The following is a 22,221-nucleotide window of genomic DNA, read 5'->3' on the forward strand; positions in this document are numbered from 1 at the left end:
AATCTAGAAATACTTCGTTTTTGAACTAAGCTTATAATCTTTGCCTTGATCATGAAATGGCTAGAATAAACTCTCCTCAGATAGTTCATAATATGGCCAGTCTCTAATTATCCATCGTCACAGAGGTAACACTCTTGCAGGCAACCAAAATATTCTGTGTTCTGCATCTGAGAAACTATGTTCATTCTTTAATAATGTGTTTATACAGAAACTTGGCTCTGTTTTGAGTAAAATGGTGAAATACTAAAATACCAGTATTTCTCTTGTTTTAGCAGTGTCATTAAGAATACAGCCAAACTGGGGGGAGGGTATAGCTCAGTGGTAGAGTGCATGCTTAGCATGCACGAGGTCCTGGGTTCAATCCCCAGTACCTCCATTAACAAAAACAAAACAAAAAAGAATACATCCAAGCTTTAATTTCTTTGTTTTTCTTCAAAATGTACTTCTGCACAAAGAGAAAGAAATGGGGAACAACCAGGGAGCCCTGACTGACACAGGGACGTGATTTTTCATCTTACTTTCCCGTTTCCCCGTGCTTGGTTTCCCAAAACTATTTCTTTCACTTTCCCAGACTACAGAAGCCCTCTTATTACTGCCAGCCAACTTAATAGAAAATGTCAGAAATTAAATTGCAGTGTGTGTATGTATTTAAGCTCACTACGCTCTGAGGATGGCTCAGTATGAGCTAACCCTCTAAGCCTGGGTTTTAGCCTTTTGCATTCCAGGATTTCTCATGGAATCCAAGCTGTCCAGCGGTGTTTCCATGTTCCTATGAATACAGGAATATTTGCCATGTAACATACAGGAATATACCACTTAAATTCTGAATATGTAGCTTATTCCTCAGATCCTAAGTTCCTTTATTCATTTATTAAATAAACAGTTTGTGGGCACCCACTACATAGCAGGCACTAGCCTAGTGCCACGTATATAGTGGCGAATGTGACAAAAATCACTGTATTTTGGAATAATCTAGCTGGGAAAAACGAATAAACACACAGACAGAAATCTAAGGTAATAGGAGCCTTCCCAGTCCAAAAGGAACTCAAGCAACGGAGATACCTTCATTCCTGCTATAATTACGGCAAGGCATTTAAAATCATACCTAACCTTAAACCAGTCCAGTCCTCTGAAAGGAGATCTACATTAAACTGGAATTAATCCATGATCAAGGTTGTTAGAGTTGAACTTAACTAGAGATTTGCAGGAGAAAATCATTAGTGGCATGGGACAGTGATACGAGGACCCTTTGTTCTTTTAAGTTATGAGATGCTTTTTATTTAAATTTTGACTTCCAATTTATGTCCTTTCTAATTATTTCTTTTCCTAATTTTGTCATGCCTAGATGGTGTGATTTAAAAAAAAGAACTTGTTTTTGTAATTTCTAAAAGGAATCACTGAATACAAAAAACATGAAAATAGGCTCTGAAACATAGTTGCAGAAAATGTCCAATCCATCAACCTGTGTTCATAACAGACAGCTGGAGCCTTGATGGCTTCGTGCCTTAGATGGCAAAGAACTGAATAGCTTCCAAAAGATAGATTCTATAATTTAAGCATAAAATTACTTAATAGTAATTAAATAGTAGCACCTAAAAGATAGTCTATAATTTAAACATAATTAGGATGGTCATTTCTTGTCAGTAGAACTACCTTAATGTAAACTTTATTAGTTCAGGTGTAATGGTTATTATTAAAAAAAAAGACCAAAATAAACAAGTAAGAGGATGGATTGATAAAATTTACTCATTTAGCAAATTCTCTTAGTACAGTGCGAAGTGTCAGTTTGTAAGTACAGTGTAAGTCCGTCCTGGGGGTGTACTGTGCAGCGTGATGACTGTCGGTAACAATACTGTATTGTGTATTTGAAATTCACTAAGAAAGTAGACCTTATAATTTCTCATCACAAGAAGGAAAAAAAAATTTGTAACTGTGTGGTGATGGCTGTTTCTAAACTTACTGTGCTGATTATTTCACAGTATATACATATGTCAATCCATTATGTTATACACATAAAATTAAATATTATATTGTAGAAGTTAAAAGTAATTGAAATAAACAGTTTTCAAGTTTCTAAAACATTTAAATTTTTTTTAATTTTTAAAAAATTTTTATTTCATTGAGTTATAGTCAGTTTACAATGTTGTGTCCATTTCCAGTGTAGAGCACAATTTTTCAGTCATACATGAACATACATATATTCATTGTCACATTCTTTTCCACCATGAGCTACCACAAGATCTTGTATATATTTCCCTGTGCTGTGCAGTATAATCTTGTTTATCTATTCTATATACACCTGTCAGTATCTACAGATTTCAAACTCCCAGTCTGTCCCTTCCAACCCCTGTCCCCCCTGGCACCCACAAGTTTGTGTTCTCTGTCTATGAGTCTGTTTCTGTCAAGTTTCTAAAACACTTTAAAACCACTTAATTTGATACCCACTGGGAAAAAACAAAGTGTATTCCCTACCTCATACCTTGCTCACAGATCAGTTCCAACAGCAATAAGATTTAAATGTGAAGGTAGAACAATGAAGCTTCTAAATGATAACATAGAAGAATATCTTTATGATCTGAAATAGGGAAAGACTTCTTAACAGCAGACACAAAAAGCACTAACCATAAAGTATTTTATAAACTTACTACATTTAAATTAATAATTAGTAACTTACGCTATCATGCTTTCAAAGACATTGCTAAAACAATAAAAAAAGGCAAACCACAGAGTAGGAAAAGATGTTTGTAAAGTTGTAAAGATATAAGTAACAAAGGTTGATATCTAGGAAATTTTAAAAAATTATCACATTAACAATAAAAAGACAGACAACCCAGTAGAAAAATGGACGAGATTTGAACAGCACTTCACAAAGGATAATATAGCAATGGCTATATTATCTATATTTGAAAAGGTCCTCGCCCTCATTAGTGATCAGGGCAGTACGAACAAGGAATGCTGTTTGTAAATAGTTGACTAATTAATAGTCATTCTCACATATTCCCTAAAGCTGGAATAAAAATCTCTCTTTGATAAATCTGTTTGTTTTCCTTATGGAGGAAATTCTGAAGACCATTCCTCACCGGCGTCTCCTGTTTCCCTCAATGAGCCAACATTTATGTTTCCAATGATCGTTTTTATATACTAGGCCCTGAGCTGAAAGAGAAGATGCTGATGGCAGTGACTCTGCGGAGCAGACCGTGTGCATAAGGGGAAAGGCCTGCTGGGTGGGCCACTGGGACGAGAGAGGGATGCTAATGGACCCGAGGAGGAGGAGGAGGCGGAGGCGGAGGCGTTGTACAGAATAAGCAGCCTCCCCTTTAGGTGGCTACAGGGGAGGGATTCTTCTCAGAAGAGAGAAAATGGTCTAAGGGAATGTTCTGCAAGCTAGTGAAAGGCAAAGTGTAACTTGCTTACAATAGAACAGGCATCCTGAAGTAGTGGTTATCAAATTTCTTTGAGTCGTGGGCACTTTGAGTATCTAATGGAAGTTATGGTCTCTTTCCCTGAGAAGAGAATGAGCACAAGAGTAATCTTAAGGATGTCCTGTTCCCTCCCGGAAACCTATCCTGGTCCCTGTATTAAGAACCCACAGCTACTGTAGAAGGTGCAGTGGAGAATGTCAGAAGGCGAGCAGCCTGCAGGAGGTGGGGGAAAGAAGGAGCATTTAGATAAACAAAATAGACACCCTGGAGAATGGGCAAGAATACACGGATTTTTTAACACAGTATTATAAACCAACTGTACCTCAATTTTAAAAAGAATGTATGTTAGCCACAATATATAAAAAATATAAAAATAGATTAAAAAAACAGATTTCTTCTGTATAGCACAGGGAACTATATTCCATATCTTATAATTCCCTTTAATGAAAAAGAATATGAAAATTTGTATGTATATGCATGACTGGGACGTTGTGCTGTACACCAGAAATTGACACATTGTAACTGACTATACTTCAAAAAAATTAAATTTAATTTTAATAAAAAGAATATATGGATTTCTGGCATGGTAGTCTCATATTAGCTTCAAACAAAAATGTGTAAAGCTGTAGGTACAAGCTAGAGCCCCAGTGCTGTTGGAGGTTTGCTGATGCTAGGAAGGGCCTGGCTGGCATGGTACTCAGACCCTGGGAGAGCAGGCGGCCAGCTAATTCCACATAAGATTTGCCTTTGGTGGACCTAGACCTGGACCAGACACTTGCACATGCAGCCTCTGGTACAGAGAATAGAGTTAACAGACAGTCTGACTAGCCATACATTGCTTTCTTCAAAAGTCAGTATCTCTTTCGGAATAAACTGGCTTGTTTTGGAAATGAATTTTACATATTTACTAAAATATGAGAAATGCCAAGATTTGAACACAAAGAAACAGAATAGGTGAATAAGCCAACAACCAGTAAATACATTGAAATAATAATCGATGACATCTCCCTTTAAAATTTTTCCCAGCTCAGCTGGCTTTACACCCAAATTCTACCAGACCCACAAAATTGAGATTATTCTTGCATTACACAGATAGTCCAAGAAAATAGAAAAAGGAAAAACACTTACTCAGCTAATTTTATGACATTAGTGCAACTTTGATTCTAAAACAGTTGGTCCTTCTCTTTCACAATGATAAGCTGAAAATGTGAATAAAAAGCAGAATATGATAAGAATGAAAAGACAAACCCATCTTATTTATAAACACGCAAAAAGTAGTAACTAGCCAAACCTAATATTTTATTTAAAAATACTGAATAAACATTAATAGTAATTAAATTAATCGTAATTAACAGTAATTAAATGGAAAACCTAATAAGAGTTTGAAGAAAATATCTCTAGTTTTGAAGATGTCTTGCTCAGTCTCTAGTAACTACAGAAACTTACTGTTCCCACGAAGTGAAGTGCAGTACAATTTACATGGCGTATCTCACAAAACAGATGCCAGCATCAGTGGCGCAGACAGTTGTCCAGAAGGAGAACGGCCTGCATCACACACGGAAGATGCTGCATGTCGGTGACCCCAGTGTGAAAAAGACCGCCGTCTCCCTGCTGAGGAATCTGTCTCGGAACCTTTCTCTGCAGAATGAAATTGGTGAGTCAGTGTGTCTGGTTGTAACGTGTACGTATTGGAAATCCAAGTGCAATAAAACGTCCTTATCGCTTTGTTTCCACAGTGATGAGCTGAAAGCGTCAATTAAAAGCAAAATGTGGTAAATAGAACTGGTTTTTGTGCGCCCAGGCATCAAGGGTGGGCTTTCTCGCTGGTCTCAAGCAGGATGTTTCTTAATGTCCAGCTTTTTTGTTGTTGTTGTTTTAATTACTACCAAAGAGAGATTAATTAACAAGATAGGTGACATATTTGATATTTTTCAGCCCTCGGGTGTGCCATGCAGTGAAGTCTTTTTAACCTGTGTCTTTCAGAATGTTCTCTGCATCTCCTGCTGTAAGCACCACTCTTCTAAAACATGAACACACACGCGCGCGCGCGCACGCACACACACACACAGTAGGTGTTTACTTCAGAAGCCTGGCCATTGTACTAGGAAAAAAATGGATGGACAGAGTATCACAAGAAGGAACCACTGAATGGAGCAGATTTGACATAGATGGTTTTGGAATAAATATTTGCTCCCTCTTTTGGAAGTCTGTGTGACTTTTTTTCTTTTTTAAATTAATTAATTTATTTTTTATTGAAGTATAGTCAGTTTACAATGTTGTGTCAGTTTCTGGTGTCCAGCACAATGCTTCAGTCATACATGAACATACAGTTTTTTTTCATACTCTTTTTCACCGTAAGCTACTGTAAGATATCGATTGTAGTTCCCTGTGCTGTGGAGTCTGTATTATAGACAGAGATGATAACTATGTTACACTATCAAATAATACAATTTTTCATTCATATTATTTATAAATGTGAATTAAATCAAAAACTATAAAATGAGATCAGATAGGAAGATAATGCTAAAAATAATCATGCTTCCTAATGCTTCATAGATTAGTCATTTCTGACAATTTAAAATTCAGTTTTTCACAAAATTCTGGTAATAACTTTTTTAACGGATTGGATTATTTTGGAATACACACACAAACACATACACACACACACACACACACACACACACACACACCCCAGTACCAGAAGTCTGTGCTTGTGTTTTAATAAAGCCATTTCCAAAGACAGCCAGCAGCACGGCATTGAACAGGTGGTGGCATTGAACAGGTGGTGGCATTGAACAGGTGGTATCATACAGTGGTTTTGAGCCCATTATAAATGCAGAGGGCCTGGAAAGTTTTCAGTGAGTCTGAAAGAAACCTTGCCATAGGCAGTCTCAAAATTAGGAAAGTGCTTCCCTCATTGTCTTTTGGGACCTTTGTGCTGCACTTCAGGTCTATTATCCTTTGGCTTTTTTTCCTTCAAATGAAGTGTTGACTCCATCTTTAAAACATTGCTGATGAGAAAAGAAGTGATCGCTGCTTACAGCCTGTGCCCTCGGAGCGGAAATGCTCTTGTCAGGTTCTACAGCCCTCCGCCTGCTGGGACAGTGCAGCGGTAGCCCCACAATTTATGTAAGATGATTTTGTTGCTGAAAGATCGGCCCCGTCCCTGATGAGCCAGATAACTCAGAGACCGGGGCTCGGAGCTTTGAAGAAAAGAGACAGCTTTCTTACTTTGCCCGGCAAAGGGGACTCCCAGCAGGGTGGTGCCTTCACAACTGTGAAGCCCCCTTGGGGATGGCGTGGGGTGGTTATACGGCCACAGCTCAAGCAATAAAGCGTCGATAACAATCAACAGAATCGTTTTCCCATCAGAAGACTCAGAGTGGCTCCAGGGGACCAGGCCTGTAGAGGCTGGTGGTTGTCGCTCTTTCCATCTCTGTATCTCGTAAGCACCCAAGGCATGGTCTTCTTGGCAATTCATGCTATTTTGTAAGGTGACAATCCTGTGACCTTCTCCCTGGAGAACGACTCAGAGACCAAGCATGATTATTACTTTCAATTACTGGAGTAAAGTAGAAACAGTCAGATCAATAGATACAATTTTAACAATGGGCCTGGAGCTGTGAGTAGCGGCCGGCCGGTCCGGTTTGTTGACCGCTCTAAGGGCAAGCGTAGGAATGAGCCGTCTGTTAGCCTAAGTGCAGCCATTTTATTATTCCTCCTTCAGTTTCACTGATAAACCTCCCCTCGTTTTAAAGACAGTAGTGAGAAGAGACAGTAGTAGAAGAGAATTGACAAGATAAATGCAATTTTTTCAGTCCCAGGTTGGCTTTATGTCAAATATATAATTGGAGTTTGAAGTTCCTGTCTTGTGTGTGTGTGCGCGCATGCACGCACAGAGGCTGAATGACCCTCTCTTACCACATTGCAGTATTTAATTTTGTTGGTGTAAACACTTATACTATTGTTCTACAAAAAACAGGCATAAAGTGTTAAAAACTTTCACACTGTAACTCTCACTCCTCCTCAGACATAACCCCGAGCTTCAACCTTAACCTTGGTGTGTAGAAGTGGACATTCTTGTTGGTTGTGCAGAGGGAGGGGACGTGGGACCGTCCTCTTAGCAGAGGGGGCTCTCAGGATGGGCTACCGGGCCTCCGCCAGCCGTCGCTGCGCCCTGCAGGGAGATGGACTGAGCGTTTTCTGTTGTGATTGTCTCACATTGTTTTCTTGCTGTTGACCTAAATTCAGCAACAGGAAAACTCAGGTTCTCAAGGCCTTTCATTGTGTGGTCTACCTTGTTAAAAGGAGGGAGCCTTCTGATAATAACTCACGTCTATGAGAGCTTCCCGTGTGCAGGGCACAATGGTACAGCCAGCACATGGTGACTCATTTAATGCCTCAAAACAAGCCTGTGGAGTAAATACTGTTATTATCCCATTTTACAGATTGGGAAAATGTAGCATGAAGAGGTTCAGTAGCTTGCCCAGATGGCACGGCCGTTAAGTGGCAGACAGGACTAAAACCAAAAAAGTGTATCTTCAGAGACTGAGCTCTGAGCTAACACGATGCTGGGGTGCTTCGACGACAGGAAAAAAGGAAGCGTGCAGGCCTTCGAGCAGGTCCTTCCTGTCCGTCAGACCCAGGTGTTGCCAGAGGAGGGCGTACGGCTCTGTTTGTTTTATTGAGTACCTCTCTGTCCTAGGCTTAGTGATCGCGGCCGGAGAGCCAGAAACGAATGCAGTAATTGTCCTCAAGGAGCCCACAGCCCCGTTTGGAATTCAGACAGGCACCCGTCAGAGCAGCGCAGTTCAAGGTGCCACATGAACTCAGATGAAGAAACAACAAAATTAGGCAGACGTAACTGTACGACCATGATAAACACAGCACTGAATTAAAGAGCTATGAGGAACCACAGAGGCAAGTTCTCTGTCTTTCAAGGAGAGTCCAAAGTAGAGGGGCAAAAAAAAAGAAAACGTATGTGAGACAAATTTTGGCAAAATAGCAAGTGCAAATTCGTATTGCCCAAAATGTGTACCATAGGACAGGTTATAATATAATCATCAAATTAATACCTCTCTTGTTACTACAGAAAAAGGTAAACCAAAACCCTATAACCCAGAACTTACAGACATAGTGAAAAAATAGATTTTAAGTAGTTTCTTTCTCTTTTTTACTAATAGTGTTATTTTTGCATTAAAGAAACTTTCGGCAGTACAGGTAATTTTTAAAAATTACTTTTAGGTCACCATCAGCATTGTTGTCGGAAAACAAGTCCTATTAATATTTTAGCATATTTCTTCTCAGGTTTCTTGTGTGTATTTTTTCCCTAATGTTACAATAATATGTATTCTTCATATAAATAAGCACACTGATCTTTTTCACATAGAATATTAACATATATTTTTATTATTATTATACGTGGTTCATAGATATGTTTGGGGAGGCACAATATTCTTGGCAGATGTTTTATGGTTAATCATATTTCTATTGGGATGTTTAAGCTTTTTATAGTTTTTCATTTACGTATAGTACTATAATAAAGATCTCTGCTTTTTCCATTTTTAAAGTGATGTCTTTAGGATAAATCCTCAGAAGTGGGAATACTGAATCAAAGAATGTGAAAATTTAAAAAAATTTTTTGACATTGCTATCAAATTGCTTTCTGCAAAGACTTCCAGTGCACGGAGCACAGAGTACCATCTTTTTAAAAATCAATTTTTTTAATTTGAGGATTTGAGAGGTTGTATCTTTCCATATGTTTGTTAACCAAATGTTTCTTCTTAAATGTTCTTTACCCAAAATGTTACTGGGATCTTGAGATTAAGGAACAATCTTTTTAATCAAGGATTCTTTTTTTCTTTCACTTTGTAGCCAAAGAAACGCTGCCTGATTTGGTTTCCATAATTCCCGACACAGTCCCAAGTACTGACCTTCTCATTGAAACTACAGCCTCTGCCTGTTACACGTTGAACAATATAATCCAGAACAGTTACCAGAATGCACGGGATCTTCTAAACACTGGGGGCCTGCAGAAAATTATGACCATAAGTGCAGGTGACATGTAAGTCCTTTAGCATCTGCCTGTCGGTTGTCTCCCCATCCCACCACCCCCACTCCCACTCCCAGATGTAAGTAACGGGGTTGTGAATGTCCCGTCATCTGGTGCCATGAGGCAGCACAGCCAAAAATAAGACTGGAGAGCGGGGCCAGTCCTTAGGGAATCAGGCAAGTGAAAAACTGAATCCTCCAAGCCAAATAGGTGCTCATTCTCTTCTACAATATAGAAGTAGTCGAACGCCATAGCTTCCCTGAGTGGTGCATTCCAGCATTTTATTGACCTGCTGAATTACTTCCCAGAGCCACAGCTGTGATTTAAGAAGAGATGAATGTAGGCAAATTGGAGTCCCGTGGATGGAATGCCCTCTTCACTTAACCAGTGAAGCCAGTGTCACCCCAAGTGATGGCACAAGAAGTAGGAGGCAGCACAGGAAGAAATTCTTGCCTTCTCATTTTTCCCTGTCATGTCTCTTCCGTCTCTTATTCTCTTTTGAGAATAGAAGGCTTAATGCATGTAAGTCATCCTACATCCCTGTCTCTGTCTTCAAATATTCCCATTTAAAAAAAGGGGGGGGGATGGGAAAGAGAATGAAAAACATTGTGTAACCAAATTATCACTATTAGTTATTTAAAGTGATGGGATCCTAAGAAAAGAAATGTTATTATAGCCCAGTTCTAATGATTTGCAAAGCAAACAGACATCACCTGTAGGGGACAAATGTGTGTTGGCTGCACAGAGCTAGCGGGGGAGCCTGTGGCATCCTGGCATGGACACACGGCCACGCCCCCACAGCCCCAGCCCGTCTGGGCCCCTTGTGCTCTGCAGTCCCCCTCTGGCAAAGCGCACAGGGAAGGAAGGCCGCATGCAGTGTCACACGATTAAAAGGAGACCTAGGTCAGAATGGCGGTTTCCCCAGAGCAGGGAGGCCGTTATTGTTCCCCGACAGCAGTTGCTCAGCCCTTGTGGAAAGAATGCATCAGTGGTGCAGAGCAGAAATGGCAGTTCTCAGTAGTCATCCCAGCTTCTCAGCAGACCTTCATAAGACAAGATGACTTTAATTATTTGAGTTTTCAGACATCATAAGCACATGGGAACATAGCATCCCTTTTGGAAACTTCTTGTGGCTTAGCGAAATATGGGAGTGTGCTCTGCTGTTACTTCTTTGTTGTACTGAGTGTCCATTTGTGAGCCGGTCCTCACGGGCCTTGTCCCCTCCCCCCCCCAAAAAAAAGTTAACAAGGAACTTCTAACAAATGTGCGCACTGCTGCCCCTTCCTGGCTAGAGTGTGGCGTCCTAACCCGTAGTTTGTGGGCCAGCCTGACGACCAAGCACCATTTACATTTCATCTTTGAATAAATGAGTTCCTACTGCCAAGCAACCAACCTACGAACAGACTTTACCACCACACCGCCCTCACAATTTAAGAACCTTTTCCAATTGTAAATACTAGAGATCCATAACTTTCATGGACTTACCGGTACTTCAGTTATTAGCGACTCCGGAAAGTCCCTCGGGTCCTAAAAGGAACTCTGTAAGGTGCAGGTTTGGCTTGCCCGCCCTGTAAGGCTGGCCTGGAAGAGAAGGTCTTTCGGCTGATGAGCGAGCCCAGCCTGGGTACGAAGCTGCTCCGCAGCTTGCGCGCTCTGTTCTTGGTTGCGTCCTTACCAGCTCCTAGGACAGGAAAAATAAAATCTTTGTTTCTCTGTTAAAAGCAAAAATGCAGCCAAGTGTTAATTCAAGTGATGGAAGAGAAAGAGATGTCAGAACGCACTGATCCTTAGCCAGAAACAGGAAGTTTAAGAAAAATTTCAAAGCAGAACATCAGGAACTCAGTACAATCTCACTTCAGCGGTGACTTGGATTTCTAACGGGAACACATTTTTCATCTGCTGTCTCCAGAAATAAAGAAATTTTGAAACTGCTTTACCAAATACTCCAGCAAGAATTTATTTTATTATTCTTTATTTATTTTATTATTATTTTCTATTTATTATTATTAATTTGAAAAAGCTACATTACTCCTTTCATGGAGTCACTAAGTCTTAAGAGTGTATATATTTTTAAGTCATACTTTTCATATGTTTGTATTTTTAAAATGTGCATTATAAGTATACAAATATATTTACATTCTATAAGTATATAACATATTTTTAAAAATTGTATTCTATAAATAAATCCAAGGATTTGTAAAAGTCTTAAGAATGTATTCCTTATAAATATCCGGAATTTGCTCTATAAACTATTTATTTGTTAGCCCTTTGCTAGTGGTTTAAAAAGATTTAAAAACAAAAACAAAAACAAACACCCACGTGGCCCTTGGCCTCCCGAGGCTCACCGTGATGAGTGGCCTGACTTAATGAATGGCTACTGAGCGACAGCAATTAAAGATTTCCGGGCCGTCCAAAGGCAGCGTGGAGAACCCTCCTACATTCTCCCTCATCTCAGAAAAATGTCCATTTCTTCGTTTCAGCTCTGCCTCCAACAAAGCAAGTAAAGCGGCCTCTGTTCTCCTGTATTCCCTGTGGTCGCACGCAGAGCTGCACAGCGCCTACAAGAAGGTAAGGATGCTGGAAAGAGCCAGGTGATAATGCCCTGCTTGACTCGGCCCTGGTGAGAAGTCACTACAAACTGCGTTTTCTTGTCTGAAAAATGTTGTTAAAGTTCACATTTCTGTTTGCTTGTTCCCAAGGCTCAGTTTAAGAAGACAGATTTTGTCAACAGCCGGACTGCCAAAGCCTTCCACTCCCTTAAGGACTGAGGAAAGTGAAGAACGTGGAGCCTCCCCCTTCTCAGTCACCAAAAAGCCCCGAAGGAAAACACCTATTTTTCTACTTTCCCGCCCAGTGAACCGCAAGAAAGCATGCCCTGTTTGTATCTTTTTCTATTCCCATGGCCCCCAGGATCCAGAAAACAAATGATCAGAATATAATTTATTAAGTCTTCCAGAAGACTTTTACAGGTTTGCCACCAGTAGACCCAGGCTCAGTTTCACCCTCTGCAAATAGTGGTCTTTGTCATCAGGGCTGACGGTGCATGGCGTCCTGGAACCAAAAGGTGAATCCATGTGGAATGGACATTGACAGAATAAATAAGGGAAGAAGCTGTTGTATGACTAGGATTTTTTTTAAAGTCTGATCTACATCTGTTTTCCTGTTCTGGTTCCCATGTTTTGTCACTCACATGCATGTTGTTTCACCATTGAGCCGTGAGTGTGTTGTTCTGCAGTGTTGAAAACAGAAAAATGGAAATGAGATAATACTTGTTGAGTTTATCTGGAAGAAAATTTAAATGGCAAAATCATTTGTTTGTTTATTTTGTGCTTGTTTTTATCCTCTTGATTTTTTTTTCTCTGATTTTCAATGAACTTAAGAAATTTAGATCACAGAGCACGCATGACTGTAAGAAAAAGAAATTGAAGGGAAGTGATCGTTGCAAATGTAAAAATCTTTTCCACAGAGAAAGACAACTATGGCTGTGAAATTCGGTGTTCCCTCTAAATTCTGAATAAGTGGGATTTTTGCTCAAGAAATTATTTCACCTATTTAACACCACCATTAAATGCAAGTCTGTTCTGACACTACCGTTCAGTGTAATTTGTTCCCTGGATTGGCTACAAAGGGAACCCGGGCCTCTCACACTGCTGGACCAGCCAGGGCCCTGAAAACACAGCTCCTTTTAATGAGTTAACATTATCAACCAGCCCTACTTTGCCCAACGTTTAAAAAGTAATACAGAACCACTAAGTCTCGTATGACCTTGCTCAAGCCATTATTTTAAGTCAAGAAAGTGCTCAAGAATTAAAATGAAGTTACACTGAGGAAGAATGTGTCCGGCCCACCCAGAAATGATGTGAGAAATGGTCACGTTTAAAAGTTGACAGCATCACCTATTGAAAGGACTCTAAATTAAGTGTTACTTTAACTGGGCTGTGATTAATACCATTCAGATAGAATTAGTCTTCTTAACTATAATTTGTTATGTTTTGCTTTTTTAAAAAAAATCTAACAATATTTGTTACAGAAAGTCAGAAGGAAAAAAATCCTTCAGCTCCTTTTGGCCAAAAAAAGTATAAGAAATAAATTGCCACTTTCAATTTGAATGTGTACTTAAGTCTTTATTATGTTTAGAACTTAAAATTTTTTCAATTTTAAAAGCTCGATGAAGAGAACCTAATTTAAAATGAAATTATTTAAATACAAATTTTTAAAATAGTGAAGAGAGAAATTATCTTTTTTCAGAGTCTGATAAGCATTTGGAGTCTATTTATTCCTCCAAGTAATTAATGTATATTCAAAAAGTTTCTGTGTTTTTAAGGCATTAGTAGAGCCTTCAATAATATTAAACACAAAATAAGGCAAAAGTAACACTGCTTGCATTGGGATCTGTGTCCATTTTGGTTTATTTATGTATCTTGGTTTATGTGGTATGAGGGACATGACATTTGAGGATTTGACCTTTTAAGTTTCAACTTTAATTCCTGAGTTTAATACTTTGTAGCTGCTTATGTTTATTCCTAATCAGTCCTAAATCCTTTACCAAGAAGCACTTCCTATGAGAAAGATGGGGCCAGCTAGCCACTGGCCCATGTGAAAATGGAGGGACATGCGAGTAAGTTAGCTCTGGTCACATTTTGGTAAATTGAGTGGCTCTGTGACCGTGAAAAGATGGGCTTTGTTTGATCCCCGTGTCCTGCTCTGTCCACTCTGCTTACAAAAACCTGAGCGCTTCTGAGGGAGGTCCTTAGATGATTGAATGCCAGTTTTGATCATAGGTCCGTACACAAGCTTTTTCTCTTTTCTGTGTCCCAGACTGGACATTCATCAGAGGAACAGGCGGGCTCGGCTGGGCCTTTGCGTTTATTTGAGCTGAGAGTCTTAAAGGGCTTGCTGCCTTGTGAAGAATTCTTGATGGTTTTCTGGAATATGAGAGGCTGCTGTCCTGGGTTTCTGTCAACTGGAAACATTTGTTTATACTTGATGGAAATAACCAAAAGGTTATCTGACAAGATAGAGGGAAGATTAATGTGTCAAAGGGGCAAAGCAGCAGCATGAGTAGATAAACCACTTCAAAAGCAATTTAATCGTCTTATGAAGAAGCAATTCCTTAGTAGAAAGAAGGAAATGGGGGGGGGTGGAATGTATATTCTTAAGTATGTGGGTATATATATAACTTATATGCTATAGTTATACGTGAAATTTCCTCTAAAGAAGATACATAATGCAGACCTTGCACTGAAGTGAGGAGGACTTGAGTACGTGTGTACTTTGAACAGAATTGCAGAATCTAAGGATTAGGAGGGAATTTAGGGGGCATCTGGTCAGGTCCTCTTTCAAGTGTCTTCCTGCAGCAGAAAAGATTCAGTTCTTATTAAAGTGACAGAGAAGAAAAATACGCAATCATTCATTCAACTAATGCCCAGCATGCCCCCGTAACTGGTGCACCTTGAGACTCAGTAATGGTTGCATTTTATGTATTGTGGGAGGGGAAACGGATTAAAAAGGAAGCAAGCTCTTCAAAATAAAATTCTGCTTTAGGTTTAACATTTTACACGTAGTGCCACTGAGGGTTTCATCTCTTTCAAAATAAACTTCAATCTTGTAAGGACTGTAATTAAAAGGAAAACTCCCTTGTTAATGATCTGTTCAGGAAAGAGACCGAAATGCCACACGCTGGCACGGGAGTTGTTGACAGTATGATAAGGGAAGGTATTCTGAAAGCCGTCTGGGAGACACAGGTAAGAACCCAGCCATGCTCAGCCTGGAAGAAGGGTGTTGTGTTACCTATCATTAAATATCTGAAAAGCCCACGGTACAGAAGCCCTCACAGTCTCCCTCTGACCATGGAGCACAGACCAGGGTCGGTAGGTGGAGGCTTGTGGGACTGGCTTTGACTGAACGAGAGTGCGCATCTACTGACCACTTCTCCCAGCCTTTTCATGAAGTAACACCTTTTTCTTCTTTAACACCTTATTGTGGCATGCTTCCTGCACAGTAAACTGCACATATTTCAGGTGTACAATCTGATGGATTTTGATAGCTGTACACACCCATGAAACCACCACCACACTCAAGATACCTAACATTTCCATCACTCCCCAGGAGGTGCAATTTTCAAATTCCCAATTTATCACTTCCCACTCCTTTTATCCCCTGGCAACCATAAGTTTCTTCTTTATGTCTGTGAGTCTGTTTCTCTTTTATAGATAAGTTCATTTGTTTCCTTTTTTTTTTCTTCAGATTCCACATATAAGTGATACGGTATTTTTCTTTCTCTTCCTGGCTTCGCTTAGAGTGATGATCTCCAGCTCCATCCATGTTGCTGCAAATGGCATTATTTTATTCTTTTTTACGGCTGAGTAGTATTCTGTGCGTGTGTGTGTGTGTGTGTGTGTGTGTGTGTGTATGTGTGTGTGTGTGTATACACCACATCTTCTTTACCCAGTAATCTGTTGATTTACATTTACATTTTACACGTGAAAATAACCAGAAGCAGAGAAAGGTTCAGTCGCATCCCAAAGTTACATAGCTAGAAAGGCCAAATGAACCCAGCTGGGATGGTTGCTTATTGGGGGGGGGGGTTCCCTGGGAACCAAGGATGAAAGACTGGAGATGTGGGGCTCTCTTTGGCGAGTTAAGAAGACAGTCCGACATAATGGTTAAGAGGACTGATTCTAGAACGAGCCAGCCTAAACTCAGTCGTGACTGCTCCACTTTCGAGCGGGGGTAAGTTTCTTAATTTCTCTGAGCCTCAACTTTCCTTATCTGTTGTATGTGAATGGTAGTAGTGGTTACCTCATTGGATTGTTTTGAGGATTGAGTGTTTTCATAATTACAAAGCATTAAAGCAGTGTGCAGTATGTACTCGATAAATGCTAACTAAAGTTGTTTGGAGTTCCCTGGTTTGGGGGACAAAGCTCTTCTTTCTTTAATCCATCTCTTTTCAGATATGAGTGGTGTAGTTAAAACCCCCAACCTTCCCCCCAGCCACCCATTTTACACACACACACACACACACACACACACACACACACTGACCCATCCCTCAGACGGCCGGTAGAAATGAAAATAAACATGGCCCAGACAAATGATTCTGAATGTCTGTTCTTTGGGGGTATTTATAAGTGTTATGTGAAAAGAAGTATCACACACTTCAGTAAGTTTGAGAAGGGCTGAGTTATACAAAAATTGAAAGGACCCGGATTACAGGGCGGGTAGAGTATGTCGCCTGTCACAAACCTTTTGTCTGAATCAGTAAACCCCTTTTTTCTTAAATGACTCCTGAAGCTGTGCTTCTGTTGTAAACACTGTGACCAGCCATGATCTAAGCCATAGGCAAGAGGGCAAAAGTTATCTTTTCATGGTCTAGCCCAGCTCATCGCCTGGGCCAGCAAACCACACCTGGAAGTAGTAAACCATACCTAGCTTAATCCTGGTTTAGTGAAATCTGCAAACCAGCAGTTTCAATAGATTGAAGACTAGTCCCTGAACATTTTATCTCATTCGCATCCAGAGTGCCGCTCATCTGTGAACGAGAAAATGACTCCGGAGGTACATACTAGCCCAGAGAAGCAGACTGAGGCAGCGACAGACATTCCTACCTCTGGCTGAGCAGACTTCCTCATAAGTCTCGCTTCAAGAGACAGTTAAGTCTCTTGGAAGCCTGCATTTCACCTGTAGGCTGCTAACACACAATACCTCTGTCAAGGAATAAAAATCAAGCCAAAACAGTTGCAGATTTTCTTAGAACCGTAGCAGGATGTTTCTCCCAGTAACAATGAGTTTTTTGGATGTTTTTGTGCTTTAGGAAGCTAGGGATCTCCATTTTCAGTTAGGATGTCTTTCAACCTACATGTATTGAGCATTTACTCCTGGAACTGAGGACCAATGAGATGCACCTTTCTGAGGAACCACTCACAGATCATGAAACTGACTTCCCTGTGACGTTTTCACAGTTCACAGTGCCCTTTGCTTCACCTGGGAAATAAAGAGTTCCAGGTGATGGTTAAGGCACTCTGGACCCACCCAGGTCTTCTGGAATAGAGAAAGATCTCTCATAAAGAAATGTTAGAGTGAGAAGCAAAGAATTATTGAGACGATACCTTCATTTTTAGCCAGAAGGAGTTAAGTCAGAGTTGACAGCCTCTGATAGGAATGTATGAATATCTTGTAATAACCTTCAATGAAAAAGAATATGAAAATATATATATATATATACATGAATGCCTGGGACATCATGCTCTATACCAGAAGTTGACTCATTGTAACTGACTACAATTTTTTTTAAAGTCCATGAAAATTCCAATATTTAGAAAATTGGCAAAATTTATTTTCCTCAGTTTGTTTCTTTTACCCCTTGCTCTAATTAGAGATTTTTGCAGCTCCTAATTTTAAAAAATACGTAAGTAATCTATTTTAGTGGGTATTGTCAAAACAGCTTTATAAAGAATTGTGTGTGGACATGTTAAGTAGCATATTAACATAGTCCCACTTTTAGTGACTCATACCTAAAGTGACCCATTTCCTCATCTCATCTTCTATTTCTCCTGTTACAGTTTATCACTTTAAGACGCTTCTTTTGTATCTGAGTAGCAAAAATGTTTAACTCAAAATGTCTTAGGCCATAAGTGTTTTTATCTCATGTAACACAAAAGGTGTAGGCTCAGGTTTGGTTATTTAGCAGTTCACTGAAGTCATCAAGAACCCAGATTCCTTTCATCTTCCTGCTCTACCATCCTCACTTTGTTAGGTTTTGATTTCTTCACGTTGACAAAATGGTTGCAGCAGCTCCAAACATCCCATCTTTACAGAGCCATATCCAAAGACCAGAAGAGCAAACACTCCTTTCTTACCTCCCTTTTTTTCAATAAAGAAAATTTTACCAGAAGCCTCCATCAGACATCTCTCATTTCATATTGCCCAGAATTACATCACACATCCATTCCTAAATCAGCTCCTGGTGAGAAAAGTGAAACTACTAGTCCTTTCTTAAACCAGTCATATTTCACCCAAGGCTGGGGCTACCTTCCTGGAGACTCACAGGTGGGGAATACTTGAGCAAAGTTATTTATTCCATTCTATTGAGCAAGGAAAAGGGAGGCTGCAGGATAGTCAACCAACATTGCCTGCCCGATGTAGGGACACTCAAAGAAAATAAGAATTCAATATTTTTGAGCAAACTGACTTCATCACCTGGCCTATTAGACAACTGTTCTTTCAAATACAGCAGGTGAACGAGCAAGGGTTTCCACTGTGGCTGTTGCACTGCATTTAGGACAAAGTCCATGAAAATTTATGGTTAAAGAATGATGAGAGAGCTGGGAACTGCATTATGATTTCAAGGAGAATAATGAAGATGAAAAAAATGATGCTCAATTAAACTACGCGTGCTATAAAGTCATTTCAGAAACTGCTATGGGGGGTGGGTACAGCTCAGTGGTAGAACACATGCTTAGTATGCACAGGGTCCTGGGTTCAATCCCAAGAACCTCCATTTAAAAAAAAAAAAAAAAAGACTATGCCTTTTTTTCATTCTCTCCTTTACTTGATCTACCATTCCTCACCTTTAACTACTAATTATGGAACACGAGTTGTGCCATCATTGACCAAATTATCTTGGAAAGAAGCTGGCTTGAGCGTGAGTTGGTCAGATAATCTCCATTTACTTCCATGAGACATCAGTTTAGCTGAGTAGAGAGAATTTGGATTTTAGATTCTGACTTTACCTCTCAGTGGCTGTGTGACTCTGGGGGTTAGTTTAACTTTCTGAGTGTTGATTTTACCTCATCGGTAAAACGCAGTTGATAATTACTGATTATAGGATTGTTGAGGGGATAAAAAGAGATGATGTTTTCAAAAATGCCCGGCTCCTAGGCACTTGGAGGTAGTGATTACGTCCTCCCTCTTGCAGATCTGGCTGCTGCCCAGGGGTCCCCAGGCTTCAACTTCTGCCTTCAGTTTTATTCCTCTGCTTTTCACAGTGTCCCAGGGGTCATCTTAGAGCAAAAAGCAAACTCCCTGGGGGCAAAACAGATACGAGAGAGGAGGGAAACCTTCCTGCTGAATCTCCTTGCCCCCTTCAGCCCTTCCTCACACCTCCAGGTTTCACTTGCTGTTTTCCTGCTGACCTGAAATCCACAATGCTTGGCCCTTGTCCTGTCCATTTTTACACCAAACTCCATCTTCCTGAAGAAGCTAAGTCAGGGGAAACTTCCAGGATCACAAAATGAAAGGACTCCCCTCCTGTCTGCTAGGGTTGCGTCATGAGATGTGTTCTTGCTAATCCAGGTGGAAATACTGAGTATGTTTTCCTATTAAAATAATTTGTCCTACCCAGGGCAAGTAATGTGTAAGATCATCCAGACAGTAAAGCTTAATTTCCTTTTCTGAAACAAATTAAAGTGATTTTTTTTTGAGAATATTCTGATACCCTTCAAAGGTAAATGTTTTATGTTTGTATGAAAGGTAGGTGTGGCATAGACTGGATTTTTAACAGAACATGTGGCACCCAGCATGAAGACTATATTTCGCTGCCTCACTTGAAACTGGATGAAGGATTATGACTAAATGCTGCCAATGAGGTGGAAGTGAAGTGTAATCCATCAGCTCCTTAAAACCTTCCTTAAAAGACAGCAAAGAGGATAGAAATTATTTCAAGCATCTTTTCTGACCACAATGCCATGAAACAGAAATCAACTACAGAAAAACAAAAGAGGAAAAAAACACAGCATGGAGATTAAACAACAAGCTACTAAAAGAATTAATGGATCAATGATGAAGTCAGAAAAGAAATTAAAAAATACTTTGAGACAAATGGCAATAAAAACACAACCACACAAACTCTATGGGATGCAGCAAAAGCAGTCCTAATAGGGAAGTTCATAGTGATACAGGCCTTCCTCAGAAAACAAGAACAATCTCAAGTAAACAATCTAATTTTCCACCTAAAAGAATTAGAAAAGGAAGAGCAAACAAAACCAAAAGTCAGCAAAAGGAAGAAAATAATAATGATCAGGGAGGAAATAACATAAAGATTAAAAAAAAATAGAAAAAAATGAATTAAACCAAGAGCTTGTTTTTTGAAATAAAAAACAAAACTGACAAACCTCTGGCCAAGGTCACCAAGAAGAAAAGAGAGAGAACACAAATAAACAAAATAAGAAATGAAAATGGAGAAATTATAACCAATACCACAGAAATACAAAATATCATAAGAGAATACTATGAACAACTATATGGAAAAAAATTGAACAAAGTAGAAGAAATGGACAAGTTTCTGGAAACATCCATTCCATCAAGACTGAATCAAGAAGAAATTGACCACTTGAACAAACCAATCACTAGAAATGAAACAGAATCAGCAATAAAAAAAAACCTCCCTGCAAACAAAAGTCCAGGACCAGATGGCTTCACGGGGGAATTCTACCAAACAAACAAACAAGAGCTCATACTGATCCTTCTCAAATTCTTTGAAAAGATCGAAAAGGAGGAAGTACTCCAAAACTCATTCTATGAGGCCACCATAACCCTAATACCAAAATCAGACAAACACTACCAAAAAAAAAAAAAAAAAAAAAAAAAAATTACAGGCCAATATCACTGATGAATGTAGATGTAAAAATCCTCAACAAAATATTAGCAAATAGAATCCAACAACACATAAAAAAGATCATACACCATGATTCATCCCAGGGACACAAGGATGATTCAATATACACAAGTCACATCCACAAAAGGAAGGACAAAAATCACATGATCATCTCAATAGATGCAGAAAAGGCATTTGATAAAATTCAACACCCACTTATGATAAAAGCTCTTACCAAAGTGGGTATTGAGGGAACATATCTCAATATAATAAAAGCTATCGATGACAAACCTGCAGCCAGCATAGTACTCAATGGTGAAAAGCTGAAAGCCTTCCCACTAAAATCTGGAACAAGATAAGGATACCCACTCTCACCACTTCCATTCAACATAGTATTGAAAGTCGTAGCCACAGCAATCAGGCAAGAAAAAGAAATAAAAGGGATCCAAATTAGACGAGAAGAGGTAAAATTGTCACTATATGTGGATGACATGATGCTGTATATAGAAAAGCCTAAAAGCTCCCCACAAAAACTACTAGAGCTGATAAAAGAATTCGGCAAGGTAGCAGGATTAGCATACAGAAATCAGTGGCATTTCTTTACACTAACAATGAAATATCAGAAAAGCAAAGAAACAATCCCTTTTAAAGTTGCATCCAAAAAAATAAAATACTTAGGAATAACTCTGACCAAGGAGGTGAAAGACTTATACGTGAAGAACTACAAAACATTGACTAAAGAAACTAAAGATGACTTAAAGAATTGGAAAGCTATCCCATGCTATTGGGTTGGAAGAATCAATATTGTTTAAATAACCATACTGCCCAAGGCAATCTACAGATTTAATGTAATCCCTGTCAAACCACCCAAGTCATTTTTTACAGAACTAGAATAAGCAATCCTAAAATTTATATGGAATCACAAAAGACCCAGAATTGCCAAAGCAATATTGATGAAAAAGATCAAAGTGGAGGAATAACCAGACTTCAGACAATACTACAGAGCTACAATCATCAAAACAGCTTGGTACTGGCATAAATACAGACATATGGATCAACGGAACAGAATAGAGAAGCTAGAAATAAATCCTCAGACCTATGGTCAATTAATTTTTGACAAAGGAGGCAAGAATATATAATGGAGAAAAGACAGT

The 22,221-nt window shown here is 39.4% G+C and overlaps 1 protein-coding gene across 1 annotated transcript in view; it reads left to right on the forward strand.

Moving 5' to 3' along the window:
• PKP2 (plakophilin 2) overlaps positions 1-13,064 on the forward strand; it is a 74,442-nt gene extending 61,378 nt beyond the window's left edge. Inside the window, exons 10-13 of the mRNA XM_032473502.1 lie at positions 4,923-5,076; positions 9,297-9,486; positions 11,955-12,042; positions 12,174-13,064. Of these exons, the coding sequence (XP_032329393.1) occupies positions 4,923-5,076; positions 9,297-9,486; positions 11,955-12,042; positions 12,174-12,242 (501 nt within the window). The 3' untranslated portion in view covers positions 12,243-13,064. The remainder of the gene's footprint in view (positions 1-4,922; positions 5,077-9,296; positions 9,487-11,954; positions 12,043-12,173) is intronic.
• The last annotated feature ends 9,157 nt before the right edge of the window (positions 13,065-22,221 follow it).

Source organism: Camelus ferus, chromosome 34 (assembly GCF_009834535.1).
Source record: "Camelus ferus isolate YT-003-E chromosome 34, BCGSAC_Cfer_1.0, whole genome shotgun sequence".
Classification (NCBI taxonomy): domain Eukaryota; kingdom Metazoa; phylum Chordata; class Mammalia; order Artiodactyla; family Camelidae; genus Camelus; species Camelus ferus.